This window comes from Penicillium verrucosum (genome assembly GCF_028828655.1).
Source record: "Penicillium verrucosum strain IBT 35672 chromosome Unknown utg000001l_segment0_segment0, whole genome shotgun sequence".
In the NCBI taxonomy this organism is placed as follows: Eukaryota; Fungi; Ascomycota; class Eurotiomycetes; order Eurotiales; family Aspergillaceae; genus Penicillium; species Penicillium verrucosum.
This window is the reverse complement of record NW_026643210.1, coordinates 7577225-7605222: the sequence shown is the minus strand read 5'-3', so window position 1 is coordinate 7605222 and position 27998 is coordinate 7577225. Positions and strand designations below refer to the sequence as shown.

The following is a 27998-nucleotide window of genomic DNA, read 5'->3' as shown; positions in this document are numbered from 1 at the left end:
AGTTCACAGCAAGCGGCAGCCCCTTGACTTCTTCTTGGGCGCGGGTTCGAGTGCCGCAACAATAGCCTAGAAAGTAGAAAGAATAACGTGTCAATAGCGGTGTGGAAATATCGGGCAGCAAAAAAAAAAAAGGTGGAAGATTCGGTGTACCTCATCAAAGACGTCCTTGAGCTTATACTGTGTCAGGGCAGAACACTCGACGTATTTAACAGCGCCAAGTTCCTTAGCCATCCGGTCACCGTCCTCCTTGCGGATGGGGGACATCTTCTGACGGGCGAGCTTATCCCGGACTCCGGCATCGTCGCGCAAATCGGTCTGGGTACCGACGATCAGGCAGGGAACACCAGGGCAGTGGTGGTGGACTTCGGGGAACCACTTTTCGCGGACGTTCTCGAATGAGGCAGGTGAGGTGACGGAGAAGCAGACCAAGAACACGTCAGTCTGTGGGTAAGAAAGCGGACGTAGACGGTCGTAATCCTCTTGACCGGCGGTATCGAACAGGCCCAGGGTGTAAGGCTCATCGCCGATCCTGAATTTGGAGATCGATCGGTCAGAAAGTGTTTCTTTGAGGCTGGACTGACGTATAATTTTTTTTCTCGGGGGAGGGGGGTTTCTCGGAGTGATGACTTACATCACGGTCACGGCGTAGTTGTCAAAGACAGTGGGGACATATTCCGAAGGGAACTTGTTCGTTGTGTATGAGATGAGCAGACAGGTCTTTCCTACTGCACCGTCCCCCACCACGACACATCTGGGTTGGAGTTAGCCATGAGATCTGGAGGGGGGTTTTTCGCCTCGGCAAGGAGGGATGAAGCGAAATAGGGATAGCGTACTTGATGGTAGCGACGACCATTTTGAATTAATGAAGAGTATTGATGTAAGAGTGATAGAGAAGAAGAGTGTGGGAGACAAAAAGGGAGGAAGAAGCTGTGGTCTGGATTGAATGGGGCAACCCGCAGAGTATGGAGTCTAGACACGGTGCTAGTCTCGATACACGGTCTGTACAGTTCTTCGCTTGATTAACACGATGTTATTTATTATGAGAATATCTTAGCATATAAAAGAAATAGATATTTTTATAACCATTTTTATTTTATTTTATTTTATTTTAATTATATTATATTATTCTGAATAATCCCCTTGGATTAATATATGATATCTCTTGTGTCATTCATTTACTTGCCAAGAGAATGGGTAATCATTATCTCTCTCCTCATCTCCTCATCTCCCTCGACTCCTATAAAAAAATACTATGAATACTATGGATACTAGAATAATATAAATACTACTATAAATACTATAAATACTATAAATACTCCATAAATACTCCATAAATACCTATAAATAATCCACGGCCAACCGCTGTCGGCTAAGCGCTGTGATCTCTAGAATCGAATCTGATCTCTCTATAGGATCAAACTCTTAACACACTCTTTAACCAAAACCAAACATATTTATCTACATAACTATAACTAGTTAGTTACGTTGTAGTTAGGTATAAATGTACATGTTAAGTACGGAGTATCAATAATACCAAGTATAAGGCTAATAAGATAAGCGTCTAAAATGTCATCAAGAAACAAAAGGAGATCTTACCGGAGTATTTACCCCCTTTTCTTTCGAGTCAACTCATTTCTTTCACCCTTTTCCCTTTTCCTTTTTCCCTTTTCCCGTGACACATCCCCTATTTCAATTCCCGTTTCATCATTTACGGGTTCCCGGTCTCCCGTCTCCCCTCGACCCTAAATCTCCCCTTTTGCAAACCGCCGTTTTAACGTCTGAGACCTAGGACCTAGATGGATACAATAAAAATACACATACACTCCATATACTCCAAATCCAATCTAGAACACTCTAATCCTGACCTACTCTATTATCGTAAGTGGCTTGTTCCCGTCACAGCTTGGCAGCCAGATCCAGATCCAATCTCTCCACAACTTTTCGCCTTCACTGCGTTGGCTGAGGTCATTGCCCAGCTACGTGACTCACATTACTAACCAAGTACACACACCTGGGCATTGTTGATGGTTGATAACCGACAACTGACGGGCTGACTTGATATCCGGATATTGCAGTCTGCGCGTCCTCCATACGGAGTACCTCCCGACAGTATACATTTACAGTAAGCACATGCACATGCCAGGGGGGGCCGGGCTAAGCAGGGTCAATTCATATCTCATGTACTCCATACGGAGTATCCTCAAGCCCTTCCGTTGCGGTATCTGGTATGCATGCATGCATATATGCAGGTACATGCACGGGTAATATACGTGGTATACGAGCTGAATAAGGATTGGGGTTGGGCTGGGGGGAGAAGACGGGGGGTAGGAAAAAGAAAGGAAAAAAAAAGAGAAAGAAAAAAGACAAACTTCAATCTTTACAAATCTGGTTAGGTTTTTAAGATTTCAAATAGAGTCAAATCCAAATCCAAATCCTTCCCACATTAACGGATAGCAGTGGATATAAGACCGCGATGCGTGAAGTTTGATCTAGACTAGACAGGGATATGAGCTAGTATAAGCAATGCAAAGTACCTTGTCTAGTGTGCAAAACAGGGGCAATCAACTCTATTCCTGACCGTTACAGGGAGATGAAACCCACTAGCCTGTAACTGCAGGAGAGTAACATGTTACATCTCGAGGGTCTTAGAGCGCCAATCCGGCCGGATCGGAATAATCGCTTCGTTTTGGTGGAAGGCTGCTGGCGGTGGATCGAAACTGCCCGAGTTCTTTGGAGAGATGTGGGTTATGGCCCGGAGTCGGCATGGGTTTCTTATCTTTGTCGACGATACAAAGTACTGCGATAGACTTTCTCTCCTGCTTGGGTATTCAAATTGTCGGGATTGATACCGTCTAGGTCTATTGAACTGTCACAGTCTTGGAAAGTTAGATACATCCAACCCCATAAATACATAAATAGTAACGCCGAGTGCAGATGATGGATTGGCTCGTCAACCAGTCCGGATGAACAGAATATATCGAGCATGTGTTGTTGTACCTTGCCCAAACAATCGAAACGCCGCTTGCTGGTTCGTGTCGAGATGCAATAGAAGAAAAATCATGTCATAAAAAAGCCGCACAAAAAGGTTCAGTTCATAAGGTCGTAATTGTCGTGTGCGGTGAATGCACACAGGGGTTTATGTTCGTTTGGAGTGTCCGTCATCCGAGTTGGGCTCTGCCTCTCCCTCAACTTGAGCCGGGTCGCTCTGTTGTTTGGGACTACCGTAGCCCATCTAGAATCTAGTCAGAAGAGATCAACAGGAAGCACTGATTGGCGACTTACCTTGTCAAGTTTGTAGTTGACCATGAGAAGACTCAACGGGATGAGAGGGAGGGTGGCAATGACAGCCAGCGTCAGCAGCCGGTCCATGGTCTCTTGGTACGCACGGTTGATAGCAATGCGAGTTGCAGATCCCATTGGATACGACAGGGCGGTGGTCAGCTTGCCGAAGATTTCAGCAGCTTGGCCCTTACTTTCCTCGGGAAGGTATTGAAGAAGCTTGTGTGGGACGGCAGAGGACCAAACAGCCCCTGAAATAGCGGCACCGACTGCGCCGCCCATTTCCATGGAGGTCAGGAACATCGCAGTGGCTGCTGCGACTTCCTGGTGACTGGCAGATGCTTGAACACCCAATTGGACGGGCACATTAATCAGGCCGCCACCGATGCCGACTATGATCTGTGTGCCCAGGACTTGGAAATGCGAGGCTCCTTCTCCTCGGTACAGGAGCATCATGGCTAGGCCGGTCATATACACAACACATCCTATCGTAATATAGATGCGGTATCGTCGGGTGTACTTGATAAGAAGTGATACGCTGAATGCGGCAATGGTTGAGGTGAAAGAAAATGTCTGGGTTATGCGCCCCGCAGTGGCAACGTCGTACCCCTGTACCACCTGCAGGTAGGAATAGAGATAAGGCTGAACCGAAAAGTAGAAGGCCACTAGGTTAGGTTAGCAATGACACCTTGGACGTCGAGAGAATATATGATCAACTTACTGAAATACCAGAATGCCAGTGCACATCCCGCAAGAGCAGTCCTCTGTTTGAGGAGGTGTAGAGAGAGCAGGGGCTTGGGCGCCAATTTCCGTGAAGACTCCCAGAGCGGTAGCAGACACAAACAAACAGCACCAAGCGCGATCATGACCAAAATACTGACATTCTTCCATCCGTTCTTTGCGGTGGCCGCAAGAGTCAAAGGCACCAAAATTAATGTGACAGCAGCAGACAAAAGGGCCAGTCCGCCCACGTCCAGATCGTACCAGGTCCGACGCATGACGCTAACCAAGTCCGTCCGTCTTCTAGTCAGCTTTTTGATCAAATTCAACCTTTGGGCCTTGCGTTGGTTGAAGAGCAACGTGAGGGCGAGTGGCAGGAAGGATGCAGGCAAGATAATAGCCCACATTCCATAACCCCATCGCCATGAGCTAGTGCGCAGCACCGCGTCTGCAATAGTCGGCCCGAGCCAGACCGTAACCAAGAATGGGAATTCGGGCAGAAGGGCGAGGAAAGCACGGTTCAGCAGGTCACTGCTGTCGGCAATGAAGACTTGTTGGAGGATCTGCAAGCCGGTCGATCCGGCGGAGTAAAATATCTGGGCAGAGGCGTAGGTCTGGACATTGGTGGAGCTGGCCATTTGAATATATCCCAGAACGTATATAAGGATGCTCAAACAGAAAGCCTCGAAGCGACCGAATACATCGGCGATCTTAGCCATAGGGGGTTTAATGACAGCTAGAGATCGATGAACGATTAGCAGCCGCCCATTGTTTTCAAACAGGGTAGTAAACTCTCACCATTGACCACGTTTTGGATAACGAGGACGGTCGAGATCAACGCGTGTTTACTGAATGAACTCGTCGCATATGCAGACAGTGACATCACAGTCTGACCTTCCAGCGACGTACAGAATGCCATGAGGAATATACTTCGGGTCAAGTCAGCAAAGTTTCAGCACAAAGCACGGGACTGCAAGCCACACGAACCTGACGTAGGCTACCATCAAAGACTTGGTGGTCCAAGTCAGGTTGATGGCCTCAATCTTTTGAACTCCCTCCTGCATTTCATCCGGTGTAGACAGTCCACTAGATTGGCCCTCAACCTCGTGGTTATCCTGCAACAGTTGATCCCTTTCATCCTCCATTCCGGCGTTTTCGTGTTCGATAGTGCCGTAGGACGGTCCTGAGCGTGAATCGAGAAGTGGCATCTCGTGACCGATGCACGGTTACCACAAAGATCGTATATGGTCTCAACGGGAGTATTCTCTAATGGACAGCGTCCATATAAGAATAAGAATAACCGGTAAAAGAGTTCGGTCTGGGATTGGTAGAAACCATATACAAAAGACGGTGATCTTAAAGGCGGCGATTAAGCGGAAAATAAGTCATCAAAAAAGAGAGTTCATGCGACATCAGATTTGAGTAGCGGCAAGCGTATCACATAAAAGGGATGAAAGCCTGCTCTAATAAGCAAGTAGTTTCGGCTCTCTTCAGGTAACCCGAGCCAGTCAGGTCCACCGGGAAAACGAAACGACAACACGAGATGTCAACAGCGAATCGGAGACCGGATTAGGCCAGGACAAGAAGGAAATAATATGGGGCGCGATATGTGAAAAAGTCGTGGAAGCGCGCTTGCCTCGGGGGTCGACCCATGAAGGGCTATTGTAAGTTAAAAAAAAAAGGATCCGGTAGGCAGATATGGGGCAGATTGGCGGATGGGTAGATCCGCCGTGCTTCGGAGGGAGACGCCCAAATGTAAGGGGAAAGCAGGCCTTGAAGATATTAGTGTAAGTCTTGGCTTTGCTGCGCAAAATGACACCAAGCCCGATTGTCGGTCGCACTTATGCACGTTGATGGGGTCTGTGGTGGGAGAGAGGTGAGGTGAGAGGCTGAGGTCCGATCTCAGCTCATCTCTTACATTCCAGGATGATGCACCAAGACAGTTTAAGAGACAGTGTCACAGTCATAACCCAGTCATCATTTTGGGATTTTAGAAATGCCCAGGTGATTTCCAAGTATTATTTTCCCCCAAAGGTAAAGATGTGTCAAAGAGGAAAATTAAAAAAAAAAAGGTGGTGGAGTTTCGGGTGGCACGGGGACTGTTACAATCGGAGGGGCTACCCGCGGAATACATGTGTTCACTTGGTGGCATGAGCTGAGTCTTTGGTACTGCCAAGTCACTTTTACCCTGGTTCACTTCATCAGATAAGATGGAAGTTTGATCTTCCTTTTTTGGTATTTTGATTTTATGGATTATTATTTATAGTGGAAGTATGTTGTACGTTCTTTTCATTTTTATCAAGGGAACTAACTGCGTAGCTACATAATATATTAAAAATGTCTCCACTATCTGGCAGCAACATGCATTGCTACCCTTCAGTTGACTTTATCACTACCAGAATAACAACCCAGTCATTTAACCAGGAGCTATATCACTTTCCGTTATCCATTTAATGAATAATATCTGATATCCTTTGTAGTGAAAAGGGGAATTTGAAAAAGGGATGGAAGAAACGGAAGAAATCGAAGGAATCTCTAACTAATTTACTTTTTCTCCACTTGTGTCATATTAACACGCGACTGGTGTGACCTCGGCATCCCAAATAGGTCTTGTACAGCGCATTCACCCGATTGTCGGGATTACACTACACTAGGTATAGTAGGATCAGATAACTCCGATTAGAAATGTGCATCCAAATGAGAATATGAACAGAAAGAGGACCTTAAAGTCTACGTAGCCACATATAACTAGTTAACTAGAGGTCTAGAAGTACAAGGTAGACCCGACACAGTACTTATGTTGTAAGTCCCATCTGATAACAATATACTACTTGTACATATTTGGCGCAGATGTGGACCTGAAACTCTGGGGAGGTGTAGTATGTCTGCAGCTACGGGCGACTATAGGGATCACCATCACATAACTATCTCATTGGTTTATATTGCCAGGCAGTAACTTAAGCCTACTCCCACTTTATAGGTTAACTAGTTAGTTAGGTGTAAAAAGAAAAGAGTAACTAGTTGAAATTAATGTACCTTACTTCAAGAAGGCGGTGATAAAAAGGCTGGAAGGCACTAGCCAATGAGAGAGTTATGTGACGGTGATCCCTATAGTCGCCCGTATGCAGCAAGCCCGTATCTTATCTCTACCCGAATAGATCGTGAATGTCCTGCTGTGCTCCATTGCAATGTACGATCAAAAGCAGTCTTACTTTTACTTCATTTCAATTACCCTATTCATCATGTATCATCATTGTTTGTAGTGGCTGGCCATCGCCATCTACTTATTGGGGCATATAACTAACAACATCCCACTAATCTATTCCTCTATCATCAAATGACCAAAATTGACAGGGAACTTCCCACCCTCACTTGATGGCCGAGCAGCATAGACACCAACCCAGAAGTCCTTCACATTCTCCTCCTCGAAGACCCAAGTGACCTCCCGGATAGGGGACTTCTGCAAACCCTCAACAAGATAGATCCACAGACTATTGTCCTTTTCCTTGACCAACTCAAGAGTTGCTGCACCACCGCCTGAGGGCACTGGAAACAGGCTCCAGTCCGCCCAGTTGTCTTTGGCGACAACGCTGAGGTGGGGTCTGCCGTTGGTGAGTTCAATACCACTCTTCACCCACTTCTGGCCACCATCGGCGGTATTCAGGACAAGGATTATGCCGCCCTGGTCATAATTCTTCTCCCAAAGGGCATTGAAGGCGACGCGGGTCCGCTTGAATGACTTCAACGGCACAGATTTGTACAAGATCGGGGCTGAGAAGCGAGTGGTGGAGGGCGGCTTGGCCCATATATCTGTGGAAGCTGGCGCATTGATGATAAACTCTGGGGGAGGACTACCATTTCCTGGGACTTCGGCGTCTGAGTTGACGAATTTGAATTGCGATTGGGACATGGTGGGCTGTGGAATGCGGGGAAACAGTATGAACACAGATGAAGTATATTCAGTCACCACGCCGCAGATATTTGAACAAGTGAGTAAGTTAAGTGTGAAACTGGGCAGTTCGAAGTATGGATAGAAAGATAAATTATTTCACCTGGTCGCGAACAGAACTGGCTGTCCACGGATACCCCAACTACAGCTACGTCACTACATGTCGGAATCTCACTAGACTTCATCGGAAAATCACGTTACACATCTGTTTCTTACTGGACTCACCCAAATGATGAAATAAACAACGAGGGTCTCCATTTGGTTCTCTTATTTGGTGTTTTATCTCCCTATCTAACAATCATATTCATTTAAGCCCAGAAATATTTGACCTCCATGTTGTACATCCATCATATACTTGCCAGTATCACGTGATCAAATTGATGATGTAAGTTCTCTTTAGGGGCCGGGGGAAATCACCAAACAGGTTTCTTTTCACTATCACCAATAATGGCTGCAACAAGCCATCTTATTGGATCAATTTGCGGTTGAAGATAAGTCCCAAGGGTGTATACCCATTTGGTGACACGATCCACCATGACTGCACGACTACTCCATCCCGATGAATGGGAACTTGCCTCACGGTCTTCAGTTGACTCGCAGGGGACGTTCAATCTCGACGAAGCCGATTTTGAAGCCCAAGTCCCTTCTTCATCCAAATTTGGCAAACGCCAATTGCCCTGGCTATCCCGTTTTCTCTCTTCGGCATCAGCAGGTTATCGCCGCCTGAACAACCCTTCCAGACCGGCCCTCGCAGGCACACCACGACCGAGCTGTTCTCGACGTTTCTGTATTCGCCGCTGTTGCTACCTCCCCGTTGTCGCCGGCATCGTCTTTGTACTCGCACTTTTCACGTCGATGCTTTTCCCATCATATACCCATCTGCCCGCGCATTACTCTACACTCCGCGAATCAGTACTTGAAAGCTCATATCCCGGACGAGGTAATCCCCGCCAAGAGAAGGTCTTCATTGCAGCAAGTCTGTATGATGGCGGTGGCAAGCTTGCTCAGGGCCAGTGGGGGACACAACTCCTGGAGTTGATTGATTTGCTTGGACCTGATAATGTGTTCCTGAGTATCTATGAAAACGACAGCGGTGATGAGGGAGAGCGCGCATTGCGCGCGTTAGAGGAGAAAGTGCAGTGCCAGAAATCAATCGTGTCTGAAAAGCACCTGGACCTGAAGAGTATTCCGACTGTGACTATTCCCGGTGGATCAAAGCGAATCAAGCGCATCGAATATCTAGCCCAGGCTCGGAACCGAGCACTACAGCCATTGACCGACCACCCGGAGCTGAAATTCGATAAGCTACTATATCTGAACGATATCCTCTTCCACCCCTCCGACGTTCCCCAGCTCTTATTCTCAACAAACGCCAACGAAGAGGGTATTGCCCAATACCGTGCAGCCTGCGCCGTAGACTTCGACAACCCCATCAAATTCTACGACACATATGCCACCCGCGATCTTGAAGGCTACAGCATGGGTCTCCCCTTCTACCCATGGTTCACCACATCCGGCAAAGGCGAGAGCCGAAGCGATGTCCTGGCCGGCAAAGACGCAGTGCGTGTTCGCAGCTGCTGGGGTGGAATGGTGGCATTTGATGCCAAATACTTCCAAAAAGGTTCGCCGCCGCCTACAACCCCCAACCCAGCACGCTTCCGCTCCGGACACGATCTCTTCTGGGAGGCGTCCGAATGCTGCCTGATCCATGCGGACATCCAAGATCCGCCAACCAACGTCGACGAGATAACCGATACGGGCATCTATATGAACCCGTTCGTGCGGACCGCTTATGACCACCGCACCCTCTCTTGGCTGGGAATCACCCGCCGCTTCGAGGGGCTGTACGCGTTCCTCCATAACCTTGGAAACCACCTTGTCGGTCTGCCTTGGCACAATCCCCGCCGCACGGAAGTCCCCGGTCAAACTGTGCAGGATACTGTGTGGGTTCCGGATGCTGGGCATGATGGTGGCTCTTTCCAAGTCGTTGATCGGGTTGCGGGCAATGATGGCTATTGTGGTCGTCGTGGGCTTCAAGTTATTGTTGAAAATCGCAAGCCCGGGCAGAAAGGATTCGAGGGCATTCCTATCCCGTCGATGAAGCTTTAATGTTCTGGAATCAAATACCCATTCTACCCATTCCTGTTATATAGATTTCTTGTCCTTTGGTGTCTTTGGTGTATTGATAGGTTTGTTGGAGAGACCTCCAGGAGCATTAGAAAAATGAATAATACGTGGACCAATACTTGCTAGTTAGTTATATCTCTGAGCACATGTGTGATATTGACAAAAATGACCGCTTTGGAGGCCACCAGCCTGTACCACCATTATTTTACACCCGCCCACCTGGGCAGCATTTTTACATTTAGACTTACCTGCCTATGCAGATACATCTATATGTAGGTACGATCGTGAGTTACTACAGCTATACTCTTCCTCTAGGCGAGGCTCGCCCGGGTAGCTACAAGAGCGGAATTCCCCCGTTTCCCCCGCATTTCCCCCGCATCTCCCCAATCGAAGGTGTATGCATAAATAGTATGTCTAGTAATTATGTATACTAACACACTAACAGACAATACCTGTGGACTTCACCATGGCCATCATCTCAGAAGCATTGATCTCAGTCTGGTCACATCTACCAGCCATCCTGGTCACTCTTGCCTTATTTCACTTCACTCGCAATTATTTCAAACCAGGAGTAACGTCAATACCCGGACCATTACTGGCTAAGTTAACAAACTTTTGGAGGTTCATCGATGTCGCCAATGGTCGCGCAGAAGTGACCCTTTACAACCTCCACCAAAAACATGGGGACTATGTTCGACTAGGACCCAACGTGGTCAGTGTGCGGAATTTGGATGCTCTGAAGACTATATATGGCATTAATAAGGGATATCAAAAGGTGAGCTCAAGTAACGAGAAGCTGATTGACCTTTTCGCTAACATTCGCAAGACAAATTTCTACTCTGTTCAGCAGCAGCTTGCCAAAGGCAGACCGACGCCTACACTATTTACCACAACCGATGAAGTTTTCCATGCTGCTATTAAAAGGCCGATCTCATCAGCTTACTCAATGAGTACCCTGACTGAGTTCGAGCCTTTTGTGGATAAGACCATTCATACCTTATTTGGAAAACTAGATGAGGTTGTAGCTGAAGCAAAAGTCTGCGATATTGCTGCTTGGCTACAATACTGTAAGTAGTCTTTTTCTTCCCATGGGACATGAGAGCAGGAGCTAACATAGCTTATAAAGATGCATTTGATGTCATAGGAGAATTGACGTTCAGTAAGCCACTTGGGTTCCTCGAGAAAGGGAATGATATCGACGGAATCATCGTCGCGTTAGAACATATGCTCGACTATTCCGGAAAGGTTGGCATTGCGACGTATGATTGAGTTCACAACTAATGAGGCTGAGGAATAGATTGGGCAGATGCCATGGCTCGACTACCTTTTCATCAAGAACCCTCTCAAGAGTCTTTTCGGAGGGGGTTCAACCGGCGCTGTGGCCCGCTTTGCTCGCGCAAGACTAGACGAACGATTGAACCAGAAAAGCACGTCCCCAGTAGCCAACAAGCAAAAGGACTTTCTCGATCGTTTCTTGGAAGCGAGAAATGAGCACCCGAATATTGTGAACGATAACCAAGTCTTCTCATATACGATCAGCAATATGAATGCTGGCTCCGATACAACAGCGATTTCTCTCCGAGCAATTCTGTATTATACCCTTAAGAACCCGCGAGCAAGTATGAAACTTCAGCAAGAGCTCACCGTCGCCTTGGAAGAAAATCGGATCTCTTTACCTGTCTCATGGAAACAAAGCCAAGAGCAACTCCCCTACCTCGATGCAGTGATTAAAGAAGCACTACGTCTTCACCCGGCCGTAGGATTGATGCTTGAGCGGGTCGTTCCGGCCGAGGGACTCCAACTTCCTGATGGTGGTCCATTTCTGCCGGCTGGGACGATAGTTGGTGCCAATCCGTGGATAGTACATCGGAGCCACATCTTTGGGGAAGATGTCGAGTCCTTTGTTCCGGAACGGTGGCTCAAGATGGATACTGAGTCTGAGACCAGTTTCCAGGATCGGAAGCAGAAGATGATGCGTGCGACATTTACTTTTGGGGCTGGACCGAGGACTTGCATTGGCAAGAATGTCAGTCTGCTTGAGATATATAAGTTGATTCCGTCGCTATTTCTAAGATACAAGGTAAGAATATGGCTTTCAGTCCGAGATTGGCGATCTGACACTAACTGGGGTTCCCCTAGATTGAATTCAATGATCCTAGCGCAGAATGGGAGATTATTAATGCGTGGTTTGTGAGGCAAAAGAACATGGATGTGAGGTTGACACATAACAGCCAGGCTATAGCAGGATCATGAGGTAAGACAGTGATGTGAAGAGGGAATGTTAAGAATATATAACTAGCTCGAGAGGGCAATGCAATCTCCGTTTATCTTTACCTACAAGGTTTTTATATTGTAGATAAGAATAGCTGAAGTTACCTTGCTAGCACACTCAAAAGGTATCACAACCACTCTTCCGGTGTCCTGATGAATAAGATTTATTCACCTAGAACATAGTGGTAGTCTCCAGAAAAGCAATCAAGAGCACTGTTTGTTCACTGGGAGATTTCTTTGTTAGATATTGTGAGAACAGTGTGTCTTCCTAGAAACCTGTTCCAATTGAACATATTAAGAGTATATGATATATATCTGTGCCATTACATCTTGATGCCCATGCCTAGATCTTTAGACTTGGTCTTGGAGGAATGAGAAAGGCAGTAACTAGTTCTAGATAGTTATAGTAATATTCATAGTAGTTAGTATAACTACTATGGCTATCATGACTCCTATAGATGAATTGCCCAGGTGGATTGCTCCTTCCCCTCGACTCGAAAGCCAAGAGGCGTACCTTCCCAATTGAAATACACAACCATCCCAAGACACGTCCAACCTCCGAAATAAATTGTTTTGTTTTCCTCCTCTTCCTCTCTCCCTCTTCTCTACCTCATCACGATTTTCTTTCTTGTTGCATCATGGAGAAACCCAAGGTTATTGGACCTAACGGTCTTGCTCCAATCACTCTCGACAGACAGGCCGATATTCGTATCACCACCAAGGTCATCTGCGACGTGATCTCCAACTGCGACATGATCAGCCTGGAGGAGAGCATGCACGCCCCTGCTGCTGTTCGTAAGCAGGCTCGCGCTGATCGCCTTGCTGGCGTGCAGACTGTGTCAGCTCGCGTCAAGGCTCATCGCTCCTCCACCCAGCTGGAGGTGGATGGCCCTCCCAAGCTCTATGATGTCTCGAAGGATATTGAGAAGGCCATGAATCTCGAAAGGGTATGTCGCACTTTTCCCTCCATCCACACCCCATCCACACCCCATCCACACCCCATCCACACCTTGACCTTTCCCTCTACATGTTCATGTGCTTCTTTGTTTGACTCGCTTCCTTCTCTGACCTTGCTTTTACTGTTATATTTTTTGTTCATCGACCCCTTCAACTCCAACCATTCTCGAGAATAACACTTGTGTCTCTTTGTTACTTCTGTCTCGCTGATCTTTCATAGGACAAGAAAGTTCATGTTTCTCGTGTTGCCGACTCGCGTGTCCCCGTTGTCACCCTGAAGAATGCCCCTTCTCGTGTCACTGCTTTGAGTACCCCCGGTGCCCAGAAGTCTTCTGGTATTGATCCTCGCGCTGAGCCATTTGTTCCTGCCGCTGCCGCCGGCAAGGCCCTTGGACTCAAGGATGGAGTAGCTCAGGCGCCTCTGAAGAGTACTCTTCGCAAGGCGACGGCTGGACCTACTAAGACAACTCCTGCTAAAGCTGGTACCGAAAACAAGGATGCAGACAATGACTCTATCGCTAGTTCCAAGGCATCCCAGAGGCTCGAGTCCACCGGGGACAAGGAGTCCACTAGCTCCCCCAAGCAGACCAGAGGTCTTACTGCTCCCGCTGATTTCATGAAGCAATTCCGTTTGCTTCAATTGCAGAAGCAAATGGCACCCAAGGTTGCCCCTACTGGACCTCCTCGTCGAATCGTTTTCGGAAATCTTCCTGAGTGGGCGAATATCTCTAGCGTCCTGCAGCTTGTCTACGGTGGTGCTATCGAGCGCGCTTGGAGCGAGAATGGCGAGGTTATTGTGCAGTTTGTTGAGCAAGACGACTGCGTCAGATACCATGAGAACCACTCCGACGGCATCAAGCTGAAGGATGGTGACGACGACCTCACTATTTCCGTTACCATGCCAGAGGAGGGTCTGCCTGATAATGCCGAGCTTTCGAACCGTGTCGAAGAGGGCGCTTCCCGTGTCGTTTGTCTCTCTGATCTTCCAACTGGTTTTAAGACTAGCGACAACGAGAACATCTTGGGCATTGCCGCTGATCCTGTCTGGGGTAGCAAGGGCTTTGACCACATTCTGATCAAGCAGGCTGAGGTAAGTTTAGACGCCAGTATATCTATGCTTTTGGTCCCTACTAACTTGTCTTTTTAAGGCTGGTATTGATGTTCGCGTCTTCTTCTATGACCTCCACGACGGTTGGGACTTCTTGCAAAGCATCAAGGAGGGAGCGTACGACTGCATTGCCAGCTTCGAAGTTGACCCGTAGGTTACCGGTTAAAAGTTCCACCACGCGCGTTCTTTGTTGACTAACTAGTTATTTCATCAGATGCGCTCTTTCTGATGGGTTCCATTTCATGGATGAGCCCAACTTGATGTTCTCTGCAATCCTCGCCGTGGAGTAGTTTCATATGAACTTCATATCCATCGGCAGCCCTGACGGTGTCGATAGTCATTACGGCTATTTAATTTGATCACAGTGAAGGAGATATGCAGCTCAAAGCGAACACTTCTGTATTCGGATCTTGCTCTTTGTTTTCGATGGGTCTTTAGTTAGTAATTTTTCCTTTTGTTAGGACATGGTACTATCTAGCGTAGCCCAATCAATGAATTCCAAGTTAACATTCCATTGAGGATTTTAACCACAGATCATAGGAACCCCCAATACGGTGTACAGCGGCTGCTACAGTAGGAGCAATCCAACATTGAGATGCAGTACCATGACAATGCCCGACATACCCCTGTGGACACCACCTTACCCGTACAACCTAGGTCCCTATATCACATACACCCTCGCACAACCTCAATGCCGTCTCAAGAAAATATCCGACACCAAAGAAGCATATACATGATAATAAACCCTACTTGATTGGCTGATTGAAATCAGATTAGTCACAAACCATATCGGCATTTGTAGTGCCCCTCTTCCTCTTTCCATATTAGTGCTGATGGAATTCGACAGTGCGAAAGAGGAATAGTGGTCGATTAGAGGTTACTGTGGAGTTTTGAGAATTTAGTGTGAATTGTAGCGCCGGGGATGTCGAACCGAAGTGGATAGCTTTGGAATTGTCTAAATGTTAGGTTTTATTATGGATGAATTGGTATTGTAGTATATTAATCTGTACTCCGTATACAATAACTATACAATATACAATATACACCACTTTGCTGTACTAGAATGCCAGCTCAGGCCAGTCCAACCTTACAATCATACTCCGTACATGCATGCAAATTACCCCATATGCAGTATTACTCCGTTCGAATTTCGAGAGTCGCCTTGAATTCAAGATAGGTTCCTGTGTCGCAGCACTGTCACACAATAGGCTGTGTCACTTCTATATTGCAGAGCCCAGTCTTTTTTGTTCTACACTTCTACACTTCTACGCTTCATCTTACCTAGATCGTACACCGAGTAAGAAAGTTGCAATAGAAAGGTGAAAATATCCATAAATCCACAGTTCGCTTGATACGGCTAGATCGTATTATACGAAACATACGCTCGCAAAAGTACCTTTCCGCCTGAATTTTCCCCTGGAAAGCGACCAATCACCTCAGCCTATATATATCACCCGTACTATACACTACTAACTACAACATACAACATCCTATCCAACTAAATATCATAGTCTAGGCAATTCACAGATTCCTCTTCGTTATAGACTACTACTACACATAATAACATGTTTTGCATTTCATATGGGCGCATTTATAAACGTACTCAACACACCTAACTTACAGATCGGCCCCCTTATTGCCTTCGTAGCCCCACAGCCCGGAATACTAATACGACAACTCAACAATGTCTAAAAACAATGAGGCTGAGACAACGGATCGGGATTTATCTTTCTGTCAGGGGAAAAAAAAAGAAAAAGGAACGCATAGAGCCCGCGAGTGACATCTCCGAACCTGGACACGCTAGGAATTGACAGGATTGGCCCCATTTACATTCATGTTTTCTTTTTTTTTTGGTTTTTTGACGATCTCTATTTTACAATCCGTAGTCACCGAGCTAGGACAATAAGTACAACATAGGTAAGGTCAAAAAGGAGACAATAGCAGAAATAAAAGCAAAGAAAGCAAACGCCGAAGCGCGACATGTCAATTCTGTTTTGGTCTGTCTGTCTATTATCGAATATCATCTATTAGCACATATATACATAACTAGTTAACTATACAACCTAACTAGTTAGTATGATTATCCTTAATACGCATCTATATATCAGTTAACTAGTTACAGAGTAACTAACAAATCCCTCTATATCAAACCACACCACTGATTACCGATTGAAAGCATGGCAATTGGCCCCCATGGTATATATTGAACTGTACATAAGTACCATGAACTAACAATGCGATCCTTTAGCCCAAGCCCCCTAGCATGCCTGTAGCCTCTGAGGAGTCTTGGGAAGCTCCAATGGGGAGTCCTAATCCATACAGATACATTGCTCCGCCATTCTTACATTCTTGCATACACTATGAACGAAAGAATGGAGATAGGAAAGAGAATACGAGGATGTCACAAAAATAAAAATAAAAGTACCCACCCACAGATAAATTGTCGAGTTCGCACTATGCAGTAGTATAGAATCCACAGAACGTGATCTTCATAGAACTTAGTACGGATATGGAGTACTTCGAAATATTAACTAACTATGGCGTGAAGGATTAGGACCCCACGATCGACGGATCTGATGGATTGGCCGAGCTGTGGATAAGTTCTTTTCTTAGCACGGTCCGGCCGGCTGTGCTGATTAATTGGATTGTACTTGTACTCCATACGGTTCTAGTGAGAATCACACAATGGCTGTGGTAGTGGTGCATATGTACGAATACCAAGTAGATGCTTGGTATCATATCTATGATCTATAATCTATGATATATGATCTCATCGAATTCAACGGTTATTCCGGCTATCCTTCCTGGGTTGGGAGGTCAGATGAGGCCGGGACTCAGCCGAATATCGAAGGTGAGGAAGGACCATGTGCGTTTGGATTTGGAATGCATATCTCAAGGACAAAAGCAAGGGTTATCATCTGAGGATGTGAATGTGGTTGAACAATAATGCAGAGAGGGTAATCTTAGATATGCAGAGATTATGTGTGATTCGTCATACCGAATAACTGGCTAGATAGGAAATGAGAAATGGGTTTAATTCCAATTCAACAAGTCTTTATAGTAATATCATAATATCTAGATCTAGATCTAAATCTGAATGGTGTGACTCTCGTATAGATTGCTCCATACGATGTATTGTAGATATTATACCCAAGGAACGAACTTCCCAGGTTGAAAGGGTGTAGGAAGTGAGAGTGTCGAAAGACAAAAAAGGAACGAAAAGACAGGAACCCTGGTGGAAGATTTGGATAACGAGGGAACATCAAAAAGACAAGTAGACCTCCCACGCTGACTGAATAGAGGTATCTTAAATAAAGACGAAGACCGACCCACGCAAAAACAAAGAACAGTAGAACAAATTGACCTCCCAAGAAACGAAAAAGGAAAGAAAAAGAAAAAAAAAGACGAATCCCAACATATATCCCAAAGAACAAAGAAAAATCACCGTCGCAACGCAACATCCCCCTCCTTCCTCATCCAAGAATACCAAACATTAGTATATTCCCTAACCCCAAACTTGGGCGCAGCCCCATGATCCCCAGCAAGCGCAGCGGAAGCCCCCCCTCTCTCAGGAACTCCCCATCCCGCATGCGCCTCTGCTCACGCAGAGTGGGACACTTCTTTTCCTTAATGAAGCGATAAAACTTGCACTGGATACCCTGGAAGCCGCGTCTCTGACGGTCCGGGAACTGACGATTAAAAGCCTCCCTGACCTCCTTCCACTCCTGACACAGATCGACACGGTGGTACCAGATGAAGTACATTTCCTCTTCCTCGTACTTTGGACGGGGAGGACGACGACGGTCGCCGTTTGTCGAGGACGAGCTGGAGACGCTTGAGTAGCGCTCACGGGAATGGTAAGGGTCCGGCGAGGAAGGCGCGGACAGCGAGCTTTGGTTTGTGCTTGCGCTTGTGCGGTGTGCGTTTGCGCTGGGGCGGTAGTTGAAGAACATCTGGTGGGATTGAGATGGGTTTACGCTGTGGTGGCTTGCGTTTGTGCTGGTGCTCTGGTTTGTTGCCGTTGTTGTGTTTGAGAGTGCGCCTGGGCTGGTGTCGTGGTAGGAGCGGTTGTACCAGTAGTTTGGGCTTGGGGGAAGCTTGGTGAGGCTTGATAGTGGTAACTGTGGCGGTGGGATGGTGGGATTGAGGCGTGTTGGGTTCGTGGAGAGATTTCTTCATCGCCTGGGTTCAGTAAGGCGTCGATTTTCATTTTGCTTTGTCGAGCTGATGGCAGTGTTGAATATGATTCTGTGTGTGTGGCCATTTTGGAGATCATCGATTTTGTTTTGTTTTGTTTCTTTTTTTTTTTTTTTTTTTTCGGGGTTGCCAGTACGTATGAAGTTTTGGCTGAAGATTGGAATTTATAGAGACCAAGCTTTCGATCCCCCAGAATGCTCAGGCCAGGTCTGAGAATAGATGTGGGGATATAGAGGTTCTATATCAAAGAGCCAATGGACGATGTGAAGTACAGAAAGTGAGGAAGTATGATATGCCTTTGGGGTAACGGGCAAGGTTTATAGATCTCGGAACTCTAGAGAAAAGAAAAAGACACTGGAATACAACTCGGTCTTAAATGTGAGAGAAAAAGGATTCCGAAAATCCAAAAAAAAAAAAAAAACCACAAGTTCTCAGACTAACAGCGCTGTTGGGTGCACTGGACCGACTGCCTGGGTCTGGTTGTGTTCCTTTGGCCCCCCTGTATAGTTGTGTACCGCGGATACACAAGGCTCCTTGGGCTAACAGGGGTCCTTTTCTTTTTAGGAGGTTTGGTTCCACCCCCAGAGAGACTGCTATTCGAAATAATAAAATATATAATATATAATTTAAAATAATAAAGGGAATTAAACGGACCGGTGAACCGGACTCTTACTCCGTGTTCGGTGTTAGTGGAGAGACCGTATGGAGAGAGGTTGATTAATTATTATTTTCGCCACGAATTTAATTTGATATCTTTTGATGTGGCAATGGCTTCGGTCTCCCCCGATTCTCTACCTGTTTTTCTTTTTTTTTTTTTTGAATCCTTCTTTTCTTTGTATAGAAAAAAAGTATCGCGGCAATTTTGCCCGTACCGTTGGTTAGCTCCTCTAGCTTTATGACACAATCTGGACGATCTTCTAATTTTTTTTCTTTTTTTTCTTCCTTTTTCCTTTTCCTTTTTTTTTTTTTCTTGTATTGTATATATGCAAGTTACAAAAAAAAAAAAACGGGGGCCACGCGGTAACCAAAATTACAATTTACCTTTAGCCTTTTGCAATCTTAGCGCCAAGGCGAAGTTTATGAATGACAAATCCCGGATTTGGTTTGCTGTAGAACCGATATCAAAAAGTAGTTCCCCGAGAACATTCGAGGGTCCACGGGTATGTAAATGAACGATTTTCCAGAGATAAATTCTTTCTCACTGTACAGGGTGCAGCCTTGCTATTGCATAAGTAGTTAGGTGATAGGCTCGATTGAGATTCAGCTTCGGGGACGCATATGAGTTAATATAAAAATTATAAATAAAAATAAACAGAGAGGTGAAGAAAGGAAGGAAAGAAATCGTGTGTGCATTATCAGTTTTAGTGACAGTGTTTCATTCGTGCTGTCCAACGCTACTAAGTACCCGTTGTTCATGTGAGAAGTGGATAGACTAATTGATACAGTCAGGTGTTGACTGTGTGTTTTTTTTTTGTTTATCTTCTTTCTTTTTTTACTACTATTTTTTTTTTTTTTTTTTCGAGGTCATGAATGTGTGGGATGGGGGTGGGGGGAAGAGTGCAGAAATTAAAGAAAAAGAAAAAAAAAAAAACCAACACAAACGCGCGGCGTCTATTGGTAGACGCAAAAGTCATCTGTTGCTACGTACGCCATGGCCCTGGGATGTCAGGACGAATGAGCGTGAAGAGCTAATGCAAGCTCAATTTGGCACTGCCAACACACATCTGTCTTTCCCAGGTTACCAGGCGCATTATGAGGTAAGAGGGATGAGATCCTTGACCGTAGCACATAGTTTCTCTTCTCCTTTAACCTCTTCAGGGCATTTTACGGCGCTTCCGAGAATGCCAATACAAAATAATACTTTGTACCTACCTAGGTAACTAACTCATCTCCAATCTTGAGATATACCAAATCATGGAACCATGGTTCGTCTTTTTGTTCCAAACACCGGACGCGGGGGAATTGGGGAAATCCAATAATGAGCTCCAGCGTCAACTCGGCAGCAGCCGATACAGAAAGCGGATTTCCCACGCAGTCAACTTGCATTACCTCAAAACAGAATATCAACTCCGTGCCGATACATGTCCACTTACGGACCCGCCCCTGTTGACTACATATGATGTTACTCGCGTGATAATATTTTTCCTCTGCGCCATTTTTGCCCTCGATCTGCGCCTTGACCAGGTCGATCGTCAGTCATCTGCAGCCGCCAACGGTTTCCTTGGATTTTCTTCACGGTCTTTACCGTTTAGACTTATTCTATTTGAGAACAACAGAAAGTATATAATATAGGGTATATGTAGGTATAGGTAGGTATTCCTAGGTATACCCTAGTCAAGTCAAGGTATCAAATATATAAATATTTTTCTAATCACTTGGAGACATTGATCCACGCAATTTCCTCAAATTGGCCAGAAACGAAAAAAGAAAAAAAAAGAAAAAAGAAAGACAACACAAGAAAGAGGCAGAAGCGTTGTGATCGTATCTCTGCGGCGCAGTCAACTTGCGCAAGCGTGAAATCAATACTCAATTAGGGCGTCATCCACCCGTTCTGTACTCCGTATGGCCCGTTACTTCCGAGACCCCCCTTGGCAAGCCTCTCCTCACAGGCAATCCTAGTCCCTGAAGCCCCCGATTCCGTGCAGATCGGATCAACATGGCTCCCCCCGGGGCTAAAACCAGCCTTTCCCTCCCCCCCTTCTCCTCCCCCACTCTGATTTCTTTGTCTGCCGCTCTCCACCAAGTCCAATCACAATACTTCTGGCGTTCGTCAGTCGCGTAGCCGCAGCCCGTTTCGATCACGTGAGGGTTTAGTGGTAATATAATGGTTTAGTACAATACTAGCCCCGAATGGTTACATTTTCCCTCATATTTACTTTTTGAAACCCATCACACAATATAGCAAAAATGGTACACTAAAAGCATGTATGCAGATACTATGCATCGCGCTTGAACTCCCCCCTCCTACCTGCCTACGACCCAGTGATCATCTACTTCCTGAATAGTGACATATCACCGGTGCTCAATCCATGGTTGCAGCAAAAAGAACATGGTAATTTTTCAAGTTTAATTATCGTCACATTGCGCGAGTCATGTTGTGCATAATTGGCATGTCCTGGCACTCTAACGGCCAACCATCAGCTAGAGCGTCCAAACTAAAATAATTAAATTAAATTGATATTTCTGGTTTTTTTTTTTTTTTTTAATTTCATTTAAATTCATAACGTGGGCAGATTGGTCCAAAATTCATCTGTATCTAACCAATCATCTTTTCCTATTGTTAAAATATCTGAGGATTTTATCTTTTCTTTTTCTTTGTCTGAGCCGCGTAGATCAGATGTGTCGAAACTCCCCTTTTTTTTGGTGTACTTTTTTTCTCTCTTTGTATTCTTTGGGGGGATGAGAGGTTTTTCTTTGTTTACAGCTTCTCAATTATGAGAATCTACATAGTAAATGCAGGGGTTATGAATTCCAAATTCTTGTCTGTTTTCTCCAGGCCTTTTCTGCAGCTGGCCCAAGTCAGCAACCTAACAACGCTATGTCCTGTTGCTAGACGTTAGCGATAGCCGCCGATTGCCCCACGACCAAAGCACGCAATTAATTGGGTGACATCGGGGGTACCAGTTTCTTAGTATGTTTTCCCATATTGCTTGTGTATGTTAGATATGAGCCATTGTAGTTTAATTGGGGGCATTTTCCGACCTCGATCTAGAATCCATTTAGTTCTGGACTCTTTTCTTCTCTCGAGCTCATTTCCTGAAAGTCTCCAATTCCCACATTTGAAACGGGATACCCCCGACAAGGGTAAAAAAAAATGACTCGTTTGATGCGCAAATTTCCGAAGAATGCACCATGGATGCTGCATGGTAGGGATATCAGGATCCCAACATGTCTTGGATGGGCCCTGGACCGGAGACGCGCAGTGACTGCGCAACACTCGGGGAACCCACAATCTTCGAGCGGGCAGAAACGTTAGTTACCTAGAGAGGAAGAGGGGGATATTTAGATTCCCTCTTTCCCCCACAACGGACCAGACAAAATGTTCTCCAATCTGTAATTCAATATGTACTCTGTAGAAGTAGGTAAACCCCCTTGACGCATGTAAAAGTCGGTTTACAATGATACCTATATTGCCTGGTACATTTCTGATGATATTCCAAATAATTCCTAGCTAGGGATAACCTTTACGAGGTCTTGAAACCCCTCATCGTCCAACCATGGATCGGACTTATTGAGGCTCAGATGGTTGTCGAGGCGAACCAAGGATCGGAGTCGATCCTCCGAACTACGCCGAACTGTCAGATCTAAGAACGCGTGGTATGATACTTTTACTGGACTTGAGCGTTTTAAGACCGCGGAATAGCGCTTAATTTGGATTAGTGGATGGAACATGCACGTTGTACTCCGTACATTGGTTACATTGTTGAGTTGGCGACATACAACATAACTATACAACTAAACCAACTAACTAGCCAACAAGCCAACAAGCTAACCTATTGAACTAAAAATAAGTGCTGAGCGCATTGATATCCTGCATTGGCGCGAGAACACCTGACAGTGACCTCCTGCATGCAAGAGCGACCATCCCGAACCCCCTGGTAATGCCGCAAAGTGTTGGCTGTTGTTGGCTGTTGGCTGTTGGCTGTTGGCCGTTGGGCCCGCTAAAGGCGTAAAAGCCGGGCGCCAGTGTTGCAACATCAGATCATGGGTCTCGGGTAATCTCCAACGAACCATCTCTTGGCTACTCCGTATTCTCCTTCAAACTTCGAATCCATAAGGTGGAAATTTGTCAAAGAAAAAATATGAATTAGTAATCAACTAGATCTCATCTGGGCACACCCCGTAACTCCTCTCGGCCTTCCGATTCGGGTCCGAGTCCACCGGGGAGGGGGAGCCCAACTTCATTCAGCTTCTGCCTTTTCGCCCACGCGGATTCGGTGTATATCTCAGCCGCATAGTACTAATGCGGGATTTCTCCCGCGCTAGACACGACGCCTACATTAGTAGAAGCATTAGTTGTATATCCCATACTATATGTACGGAGTAGTATAACTAGTTAGTTAACTAGAGTATACTACTCATGTCCGGGATACATTCCCACATTTACTAGACTATGGTTGATGTGCAATACATATTAGTGGAAGGTCTTATATCCGCATATCTCCGCTTCTTGGACCCCACGCCCTTCATTCCCACTAAAAACGATTAAACGGGGGCCGGCCCAATCCTGCACGGTTCGACCCATCGCTGCTCACCCGCAATGAAATTGGACACGATCATCTTCCTGTTTTGAGTTGTGTATGTTAGATGTGCTAGCTCGGCACTCGGCTTTGGATATTCAATATCGTCATGCTAGCATCCTACTAATTTAATATACCCCTGTAACATTGTATTATTGGACCAGGTACGAATGTCCGCCTCACGAATCATAAATAGGGAATATAATATGCCAAGCTAGCTCAATATCCAGTATCTACTAGCGCTTTCAGCTTCTTTTTCCATATCCAGTCTAGGGTGAGGTAGGTACGGAGTCGTACTCTGTCACCTTTGTCTGAAGGAGATCTAACTTTTCGGCAAGTCATGAAGAGTGTAGGTTTTACAAAAAAGGAAACCCGCAAGGGTAAAGACAAAAGGCGGAATTACTGCGTAATTAACGCGGAATTGTTTCCAATTTTTTGGGTTTGAAAAAAAAAGAAATTATCACAGTTTGAGTTCAAAGAAGTTGTACTCTAAAAGGACTAGACTCCGGATTACGCTTCTAGAATCGATCAACGCGCAAATCATAAAGAAATGATAAGCGAAGCAGCGAATGAGGATCTCCGGTCGAAAATTCTAAAATACAAGGTTAACTTTTCTGTTGTACATAACTTATATTAGGTAGCTGTCTTAGATGTCACTGTATTTTATATTTCCATTACGTTAATTACGCCTTACTGTGGAGTGCAGTAGTACGCATTAGGATAATGATATTACCTATCAACCCTCTTGACTGTACTCCGTACTCCGTACTCTTTGGTTGAGTAACTATGTGGCATATTGTTCCGCGTGGATAACATTAGTTATGATATATACATTAATATACAGAATTATCAAAATACACCAATCCGCTACGCGGGATATCCACAAGAAACCCCCTATTGAATTCTTGAATCAAAAGGAATATATACATATATCGCATGATGTCTTCCCGTCCTTCCATGGCACTTTAATCTCCAGTCCACTATTGGATGTCTATTTTTCCCTTGCCGATCTTCTTCACGACTAGGCAAAGTGGGTATAACTTCAGTCTCTATGTCGAAGTGATTAGTTTCTCGCCTAGCTTTCCCTTCCTGAGGTTAGTATCTAAGATGGAGTACAATGTATATTGTGCATCATATTAGTTCTGGAGTGTATAATCCTGATACTAGGTATCATAGCCAGCCACCATTGTCCGCCCCCAAGCCAAGAAGCCGCTTGATCCTGGCTGTGGAGAGGGGAGGAGTACCTCATAAGCACTAGTGACACGTGGAATTTCGTGACGAACCCACGGAGGCTGCTTATTTCTCTTATTTTTTGGATGATCTATTTCTTCTTTTCGTCTTACGTTGCCGTTAGCTTGATCCTGTTTATTGTTCTAGAATCTCGTGATTGTATAGGGGGTTTGCCTTATCTTAGGCCTCCTAGGTGTGCATGATTCACCCGAAGATTCACGGATATATATGCAGTAGATGGTTTACACGACATAGTTACAATACATTGTACAATGTACGAAACTGATTTATATTATATATATATATGTATATTTATTTCTGATATGCAGACAACTCTTCAGCTCTAGAGAACACGATCTGTCTAATTCAACTCTGGTCTGTGCAGTACGGTCGTACGAGCATACCTATACATATTGTACAGAGTACGGAGTACGGAGTAGCGTAGACCGGTCTCCAGACCTTAAATTAAATTGGCCCACCAACTGCCGGTTAAACATAACCGTCTCGTATTATGATTTGATAGGTCGTATATGCAAGGTTCACTCATCATGCGGAGAACAATGTCAATGTCAATGTCAGATGCAGACAGGATAATTCTGGCCTATCGTCTCTTTTTCTCTAGAAGATTACTCTGGGATAATGTATTGCAAAAGGCACTGATTACTGTGAATATACACTAGACCCTGTAGAATATCAAATTTCCCACAGTGGATTCCAATCAGCCCTGGCGGCCTGATCTAGCACGGAATCCGTTACACAGCAGCCGATCGAAGGATATGCAGTGAAACGATGGGATGTTGCCGTATCCACGATATACTACAGCCTATGGTTTAACGAGAAAGAGATTTTCACTGCAAGATTATGACTGCTGCTTGAATTGGATGTGATGTGGGCTAGGAAAGAAGGGGGTGGCCAGGGTGACCAGGGTGTATCTGTGTGTCTCTCTCTCTCTGTCTGTGTGTGTGTGTGTGTGTGGATGTTGACGTATGGGGAGATGTGACATGGAGGATTCTGGATCCTTCGAAAAGGCAAAAAGAAATGTCCCCCAAAAAAAGAAAAGAGAGAAAAAAGTCCAAGAAACCAACAGTTAGAATCACCTCCCATTCGTCAGAATAAACAAGACTACCAACAAGAATAGCATCACCTTCCACGACTTATGATCATGGGCGACCGCGGCGATCATGGGTTGAATGCACGCGCGTTGACATTCGGACATTGTACACACCCCCTTTGGACCACCCACGATTTCCCTAAAACAGTAAACAGTCAAATGCACGGCGTCCTTCATAAACTATCGGTGAGTACACCGATCAAGTCAATGCCTGCACGTGCGTGGTACTTCTTGCACCAGCCACACCAATCAGCCCCCGGGCATGGACGACAAGGCAAGGCACTAATGCTGCCATCATCACACCGAAGCCAGAGACCCGGGTCATTAGCTCCGGGATCGGGCCTTCTGGCGTGAACTATTTCTGCACTTCGATGTTTCAGCTGATGGACTGAATTCGCGAGTCTGTCGGGTGTCGGATATTGGTCTTCGGAATGTGTCGCTTTGGGATTCGTCTAAGTGGTGAGTGGTGAGTGGTTCGAAAGGAGGGGGGTGGGGAGGGGTCACACTATGGTCTTCGGTGTGTTGGATTTCGTGTCGGCTTTTGAGGTTGAGGTCGTATTTGTTGATTTGTTTTCGAAGGAGACCTCAGACACTGATTGCATCAAGGAACTATACCTAGTTTAGCAGGTCGTTAGATAGCCTTTTTCTTCATGGTTTATGATATTTGTCCGAGCTCAGGGTCAAATTCAGAATGAGTAATAATAAGTATAATCATCAACAATATATTTCGTACGGAGTGCGAAGTACCAGGCTACACGGGATCTACCCACTTTCGCAGGTCGGTTTACCCTTCAAATAGTATTATTAGCACCTGCCAAAGTATAATCGGCCACTAGTTATCGTATAGCAGACTTGGCATTGATCTTCAGGTAATTCAGTACTCCTTAGTTATGAGTCTTCACTGTGATATCACATGGATACTAAGTGTATCCTAGTCAATGGGACAAATTCTCCTCTCCGATGTTCCTCCGACTGCTGCAGGAGATTCAAGCCCAACTAATAGCGGATACCTCAAGATTCCCCGAGCATATGAACCTGACGACAACTTGCACATCTTGACTAAGTTTGGCAACAGCCTTCCTTTGATAGTTAATGTTCCTATTGGACCATAGCGAGAAGGGCACAGCCGCACATGTTTAAATAAAGCGGATTCTCTTCGGGAGTGACGTCTTTTGGCAATGGGAACGTTGCACGGTTGTTTACATGTTTGGAGACATGCAGACGGAGTACAGGAAGTATATATCCCAAGTGAATCAACGAAGGGGCTGAAGTATTTGGGGTAAAATGACCCGTGCTTGTATTTTACTTTGTGGGATGTACTATGTAATGGCCGTACATGTAATATTCTTTTTTCTTTTTGTGGATTAATAAATTACCTTTAGCGTGACAGGTTTTTTATTTTATTTTATTTTTTTATTTCCTTTTGCAGAGCCTCACCTCTTCACAGAGAATTCTCGCCTGGTCTATCCGCCCAACCAGAATTGAGACATTAGAGTGCAGGATATGAAAGTGAACCATGGAACCAGACCGAGCTATAATATAGTTTTGTTTCCACCCATGGAAATACTTCGGGGTAGCCGAAACGTGAATAATATGTGGGTTTATTGAAACCGGAGAACACGGAGAAGTGAGTTATTCTTTAGTTGATCTTCCTATCTTCTAAATATAAAAGGTACAAGCGTGTGAAGATTACGAGACATCTGACATCGTGCACCGGGATCCTCCCGATTTGGTGTCGAATTTTATCTTCTATTTTATGATCTTCGACACTTTGCATGTGTTAGGCCGCGTTGCCCGGTAGGCATGGGG

General features: G+C 45.5%; 9 protein-coding genes across 9 annotated transcripts; 4 read left to right on the top strand and 5 right to left on the bottom strand.

Moving 5' to 3' along the window:
* Nucleotides 1-3: 3 nt before the first annotated feature.
* cdc42 (Rho family GTPase CDC42) lies at nucleotides 4-853 on the bottom strand (the record flags this gene model as incomplete). The annotated part of the gene is made up of 4 exons (XM_057215536.1): nucleotides 4-66; nucleotides 151-529; nucleotides 632-751; nucleotides 834-853. 4 exons carry the CDS (start codon nucleotides 851-853, stop codon nucleotides 4-6), a joined length of 582 nt encoding a protein of 193 aa, XP_057077419.1.
* A 2283-nt stretch (nucleotides 854-3136) lies between these two features.
* On the bottom strand, nucleotides 3137-5207 carry mirC (siderochrome-iron transporter MirC; the record flags this gene model as incomplete). Its single annotated transcript, XM_057215535.1, has 5 exons — nucleotides 3137-3232; nucleotides 3283-3944; nucleotides 4001-4735; nucleotides 4798-4928; nucleotides 4987-5207. 5 exons carry the CDS (start codon nucleotides 5205-5207, stop codon nucleotides 3137-3139), a joined length of 1845 nt encoding a protein of 614 aa, XP_057077418.1.
* A 2111-nt stretch (nucleotides 5208-7318) lies between these two features.
* N7516_002814 (uncharacterized protein) lies at nucleotides 7319-7909 on the bottom strand (the record flags this gene model as incomplete). Its single annotated transcript, XM_057215534.1, has 1 exon — nucleotides 7319-7909. One exon carries the CDS (start codon nucleotides 7907-7909, stop codon nucleotides 7319-7321), a length of 591 nt encoding a protein of 196 aa, XP_057077417.1.
* A 573-nt stretch (nucleotides 7910-8482) lies between these two features.
* On the top strand, nucleotides 8483-10057 carry N7516_002813 (glycosyltransferase family 69 protein; the record flags this gene model as incomplete). Its single annotated transcript, XM_057215533.1, has 1 exon — nucleotides 8483-10057. One exon carries the CDS (start codon nucleotides 8483-8485, stop codon nucleotides 10055-10057), a length of 1575 nt encoding a protein of 524 aa, XP_057077416.1.
* Nucleotides 10058-10541: 484 nt separating this feature from the next.
* On the top strand, nucleotides 10542-12328 carry N7516_002812 (cytochrome P450; the record flags this gene model as incomplete). Its single annotated transcript, XM_057215532.1, has 4 exons — nucleotides 10542-11142; nucleotides 11202-11320; nucleotides 11382-12155; nucleotides 12215-12328. The coding sequence occupies 4 exons, from the start codon at nucleotides 10542-10544 to the stop codon at nucleotides 12326-12328; spliced, it is 1608 nt and encodes a 535-aa protein (XP_057077415.1).
* A 656-nt stretch (nucleotides 12329-12984) lies between these two features.
* Nucleotides 12985-14701, top strand: N7516_002811 (uncharacterized protein; the record flags this gene model as incomplete). Its single annotated transcript, XM_057215531.1, has 4 exons — nucleotides 12985-13293; nucleotides 13524-14393; nucleotides 14452-14561; nucleotides 14626-14701. 4 exons carry the CDS (start codon nucleotides 12985-12987, stop codon nucleotides 14699-14701), a joined length of 1365 nt encoding a protein of 454 aa, XP_057077414.1.
* Nucleotides 14702-17884: 3183 nt separating this feature from the next.
* N7516_002810 (uncharacterized protein) lies at nucleotides 17885-18364 on the bottom strand (the record flags this gene model as incomplete). The annotated part of the gene is made up of 1 exon (XM_057215530.1): nucleotides 17885-18364. The coding sequence occupies one exon, from the start codon at nucleotides 18362-18364 to the stop codon at nucleotides 17885-17887; it is 480 nt and encodes a 159-aa protein (XP_057077413.1).
* Nucleotides 18365-18384: 20 nt separating this feature from the next.
* On the bottom strand, nucleotides 18385-18675 carry N7516_002809 (uncharacterized protein; the record flags this gene model as incomplete). The annotated part of the gene is made up of 1 exon (XM_057215529.1): nucleotides 18385-18675. One exon carries the CDS (start codon nucleotides 18673-18675, stop codon nucleotides 18385-18387), a length of 291 nt encoding a protein of 96 aa, XP_057077412.1.
* A 3821-nt stretch (nucleotides 18676-22496) lies between these two features.
* Nucleotides 22497-22916, top strand: N7516_002808 (uncharacterized protein; the record flags this gene model as incomplete). The annotated part of the gene is made up of 2 exons (XM_057215528.1): nucleotides 22497-22579; nucleotides 22784-22916. The coding sequence occupies 2 exons, from the start codon at nucleotides 22497-22499 to the stop codon at nucleotides 22914-22916; spliced, it is 216 nt and encodes a 71-aa protein (XP_057077411.1).
* Between the last annotated feature and the right edge of the window lie 5082 nt (nucleotides 22917-27998).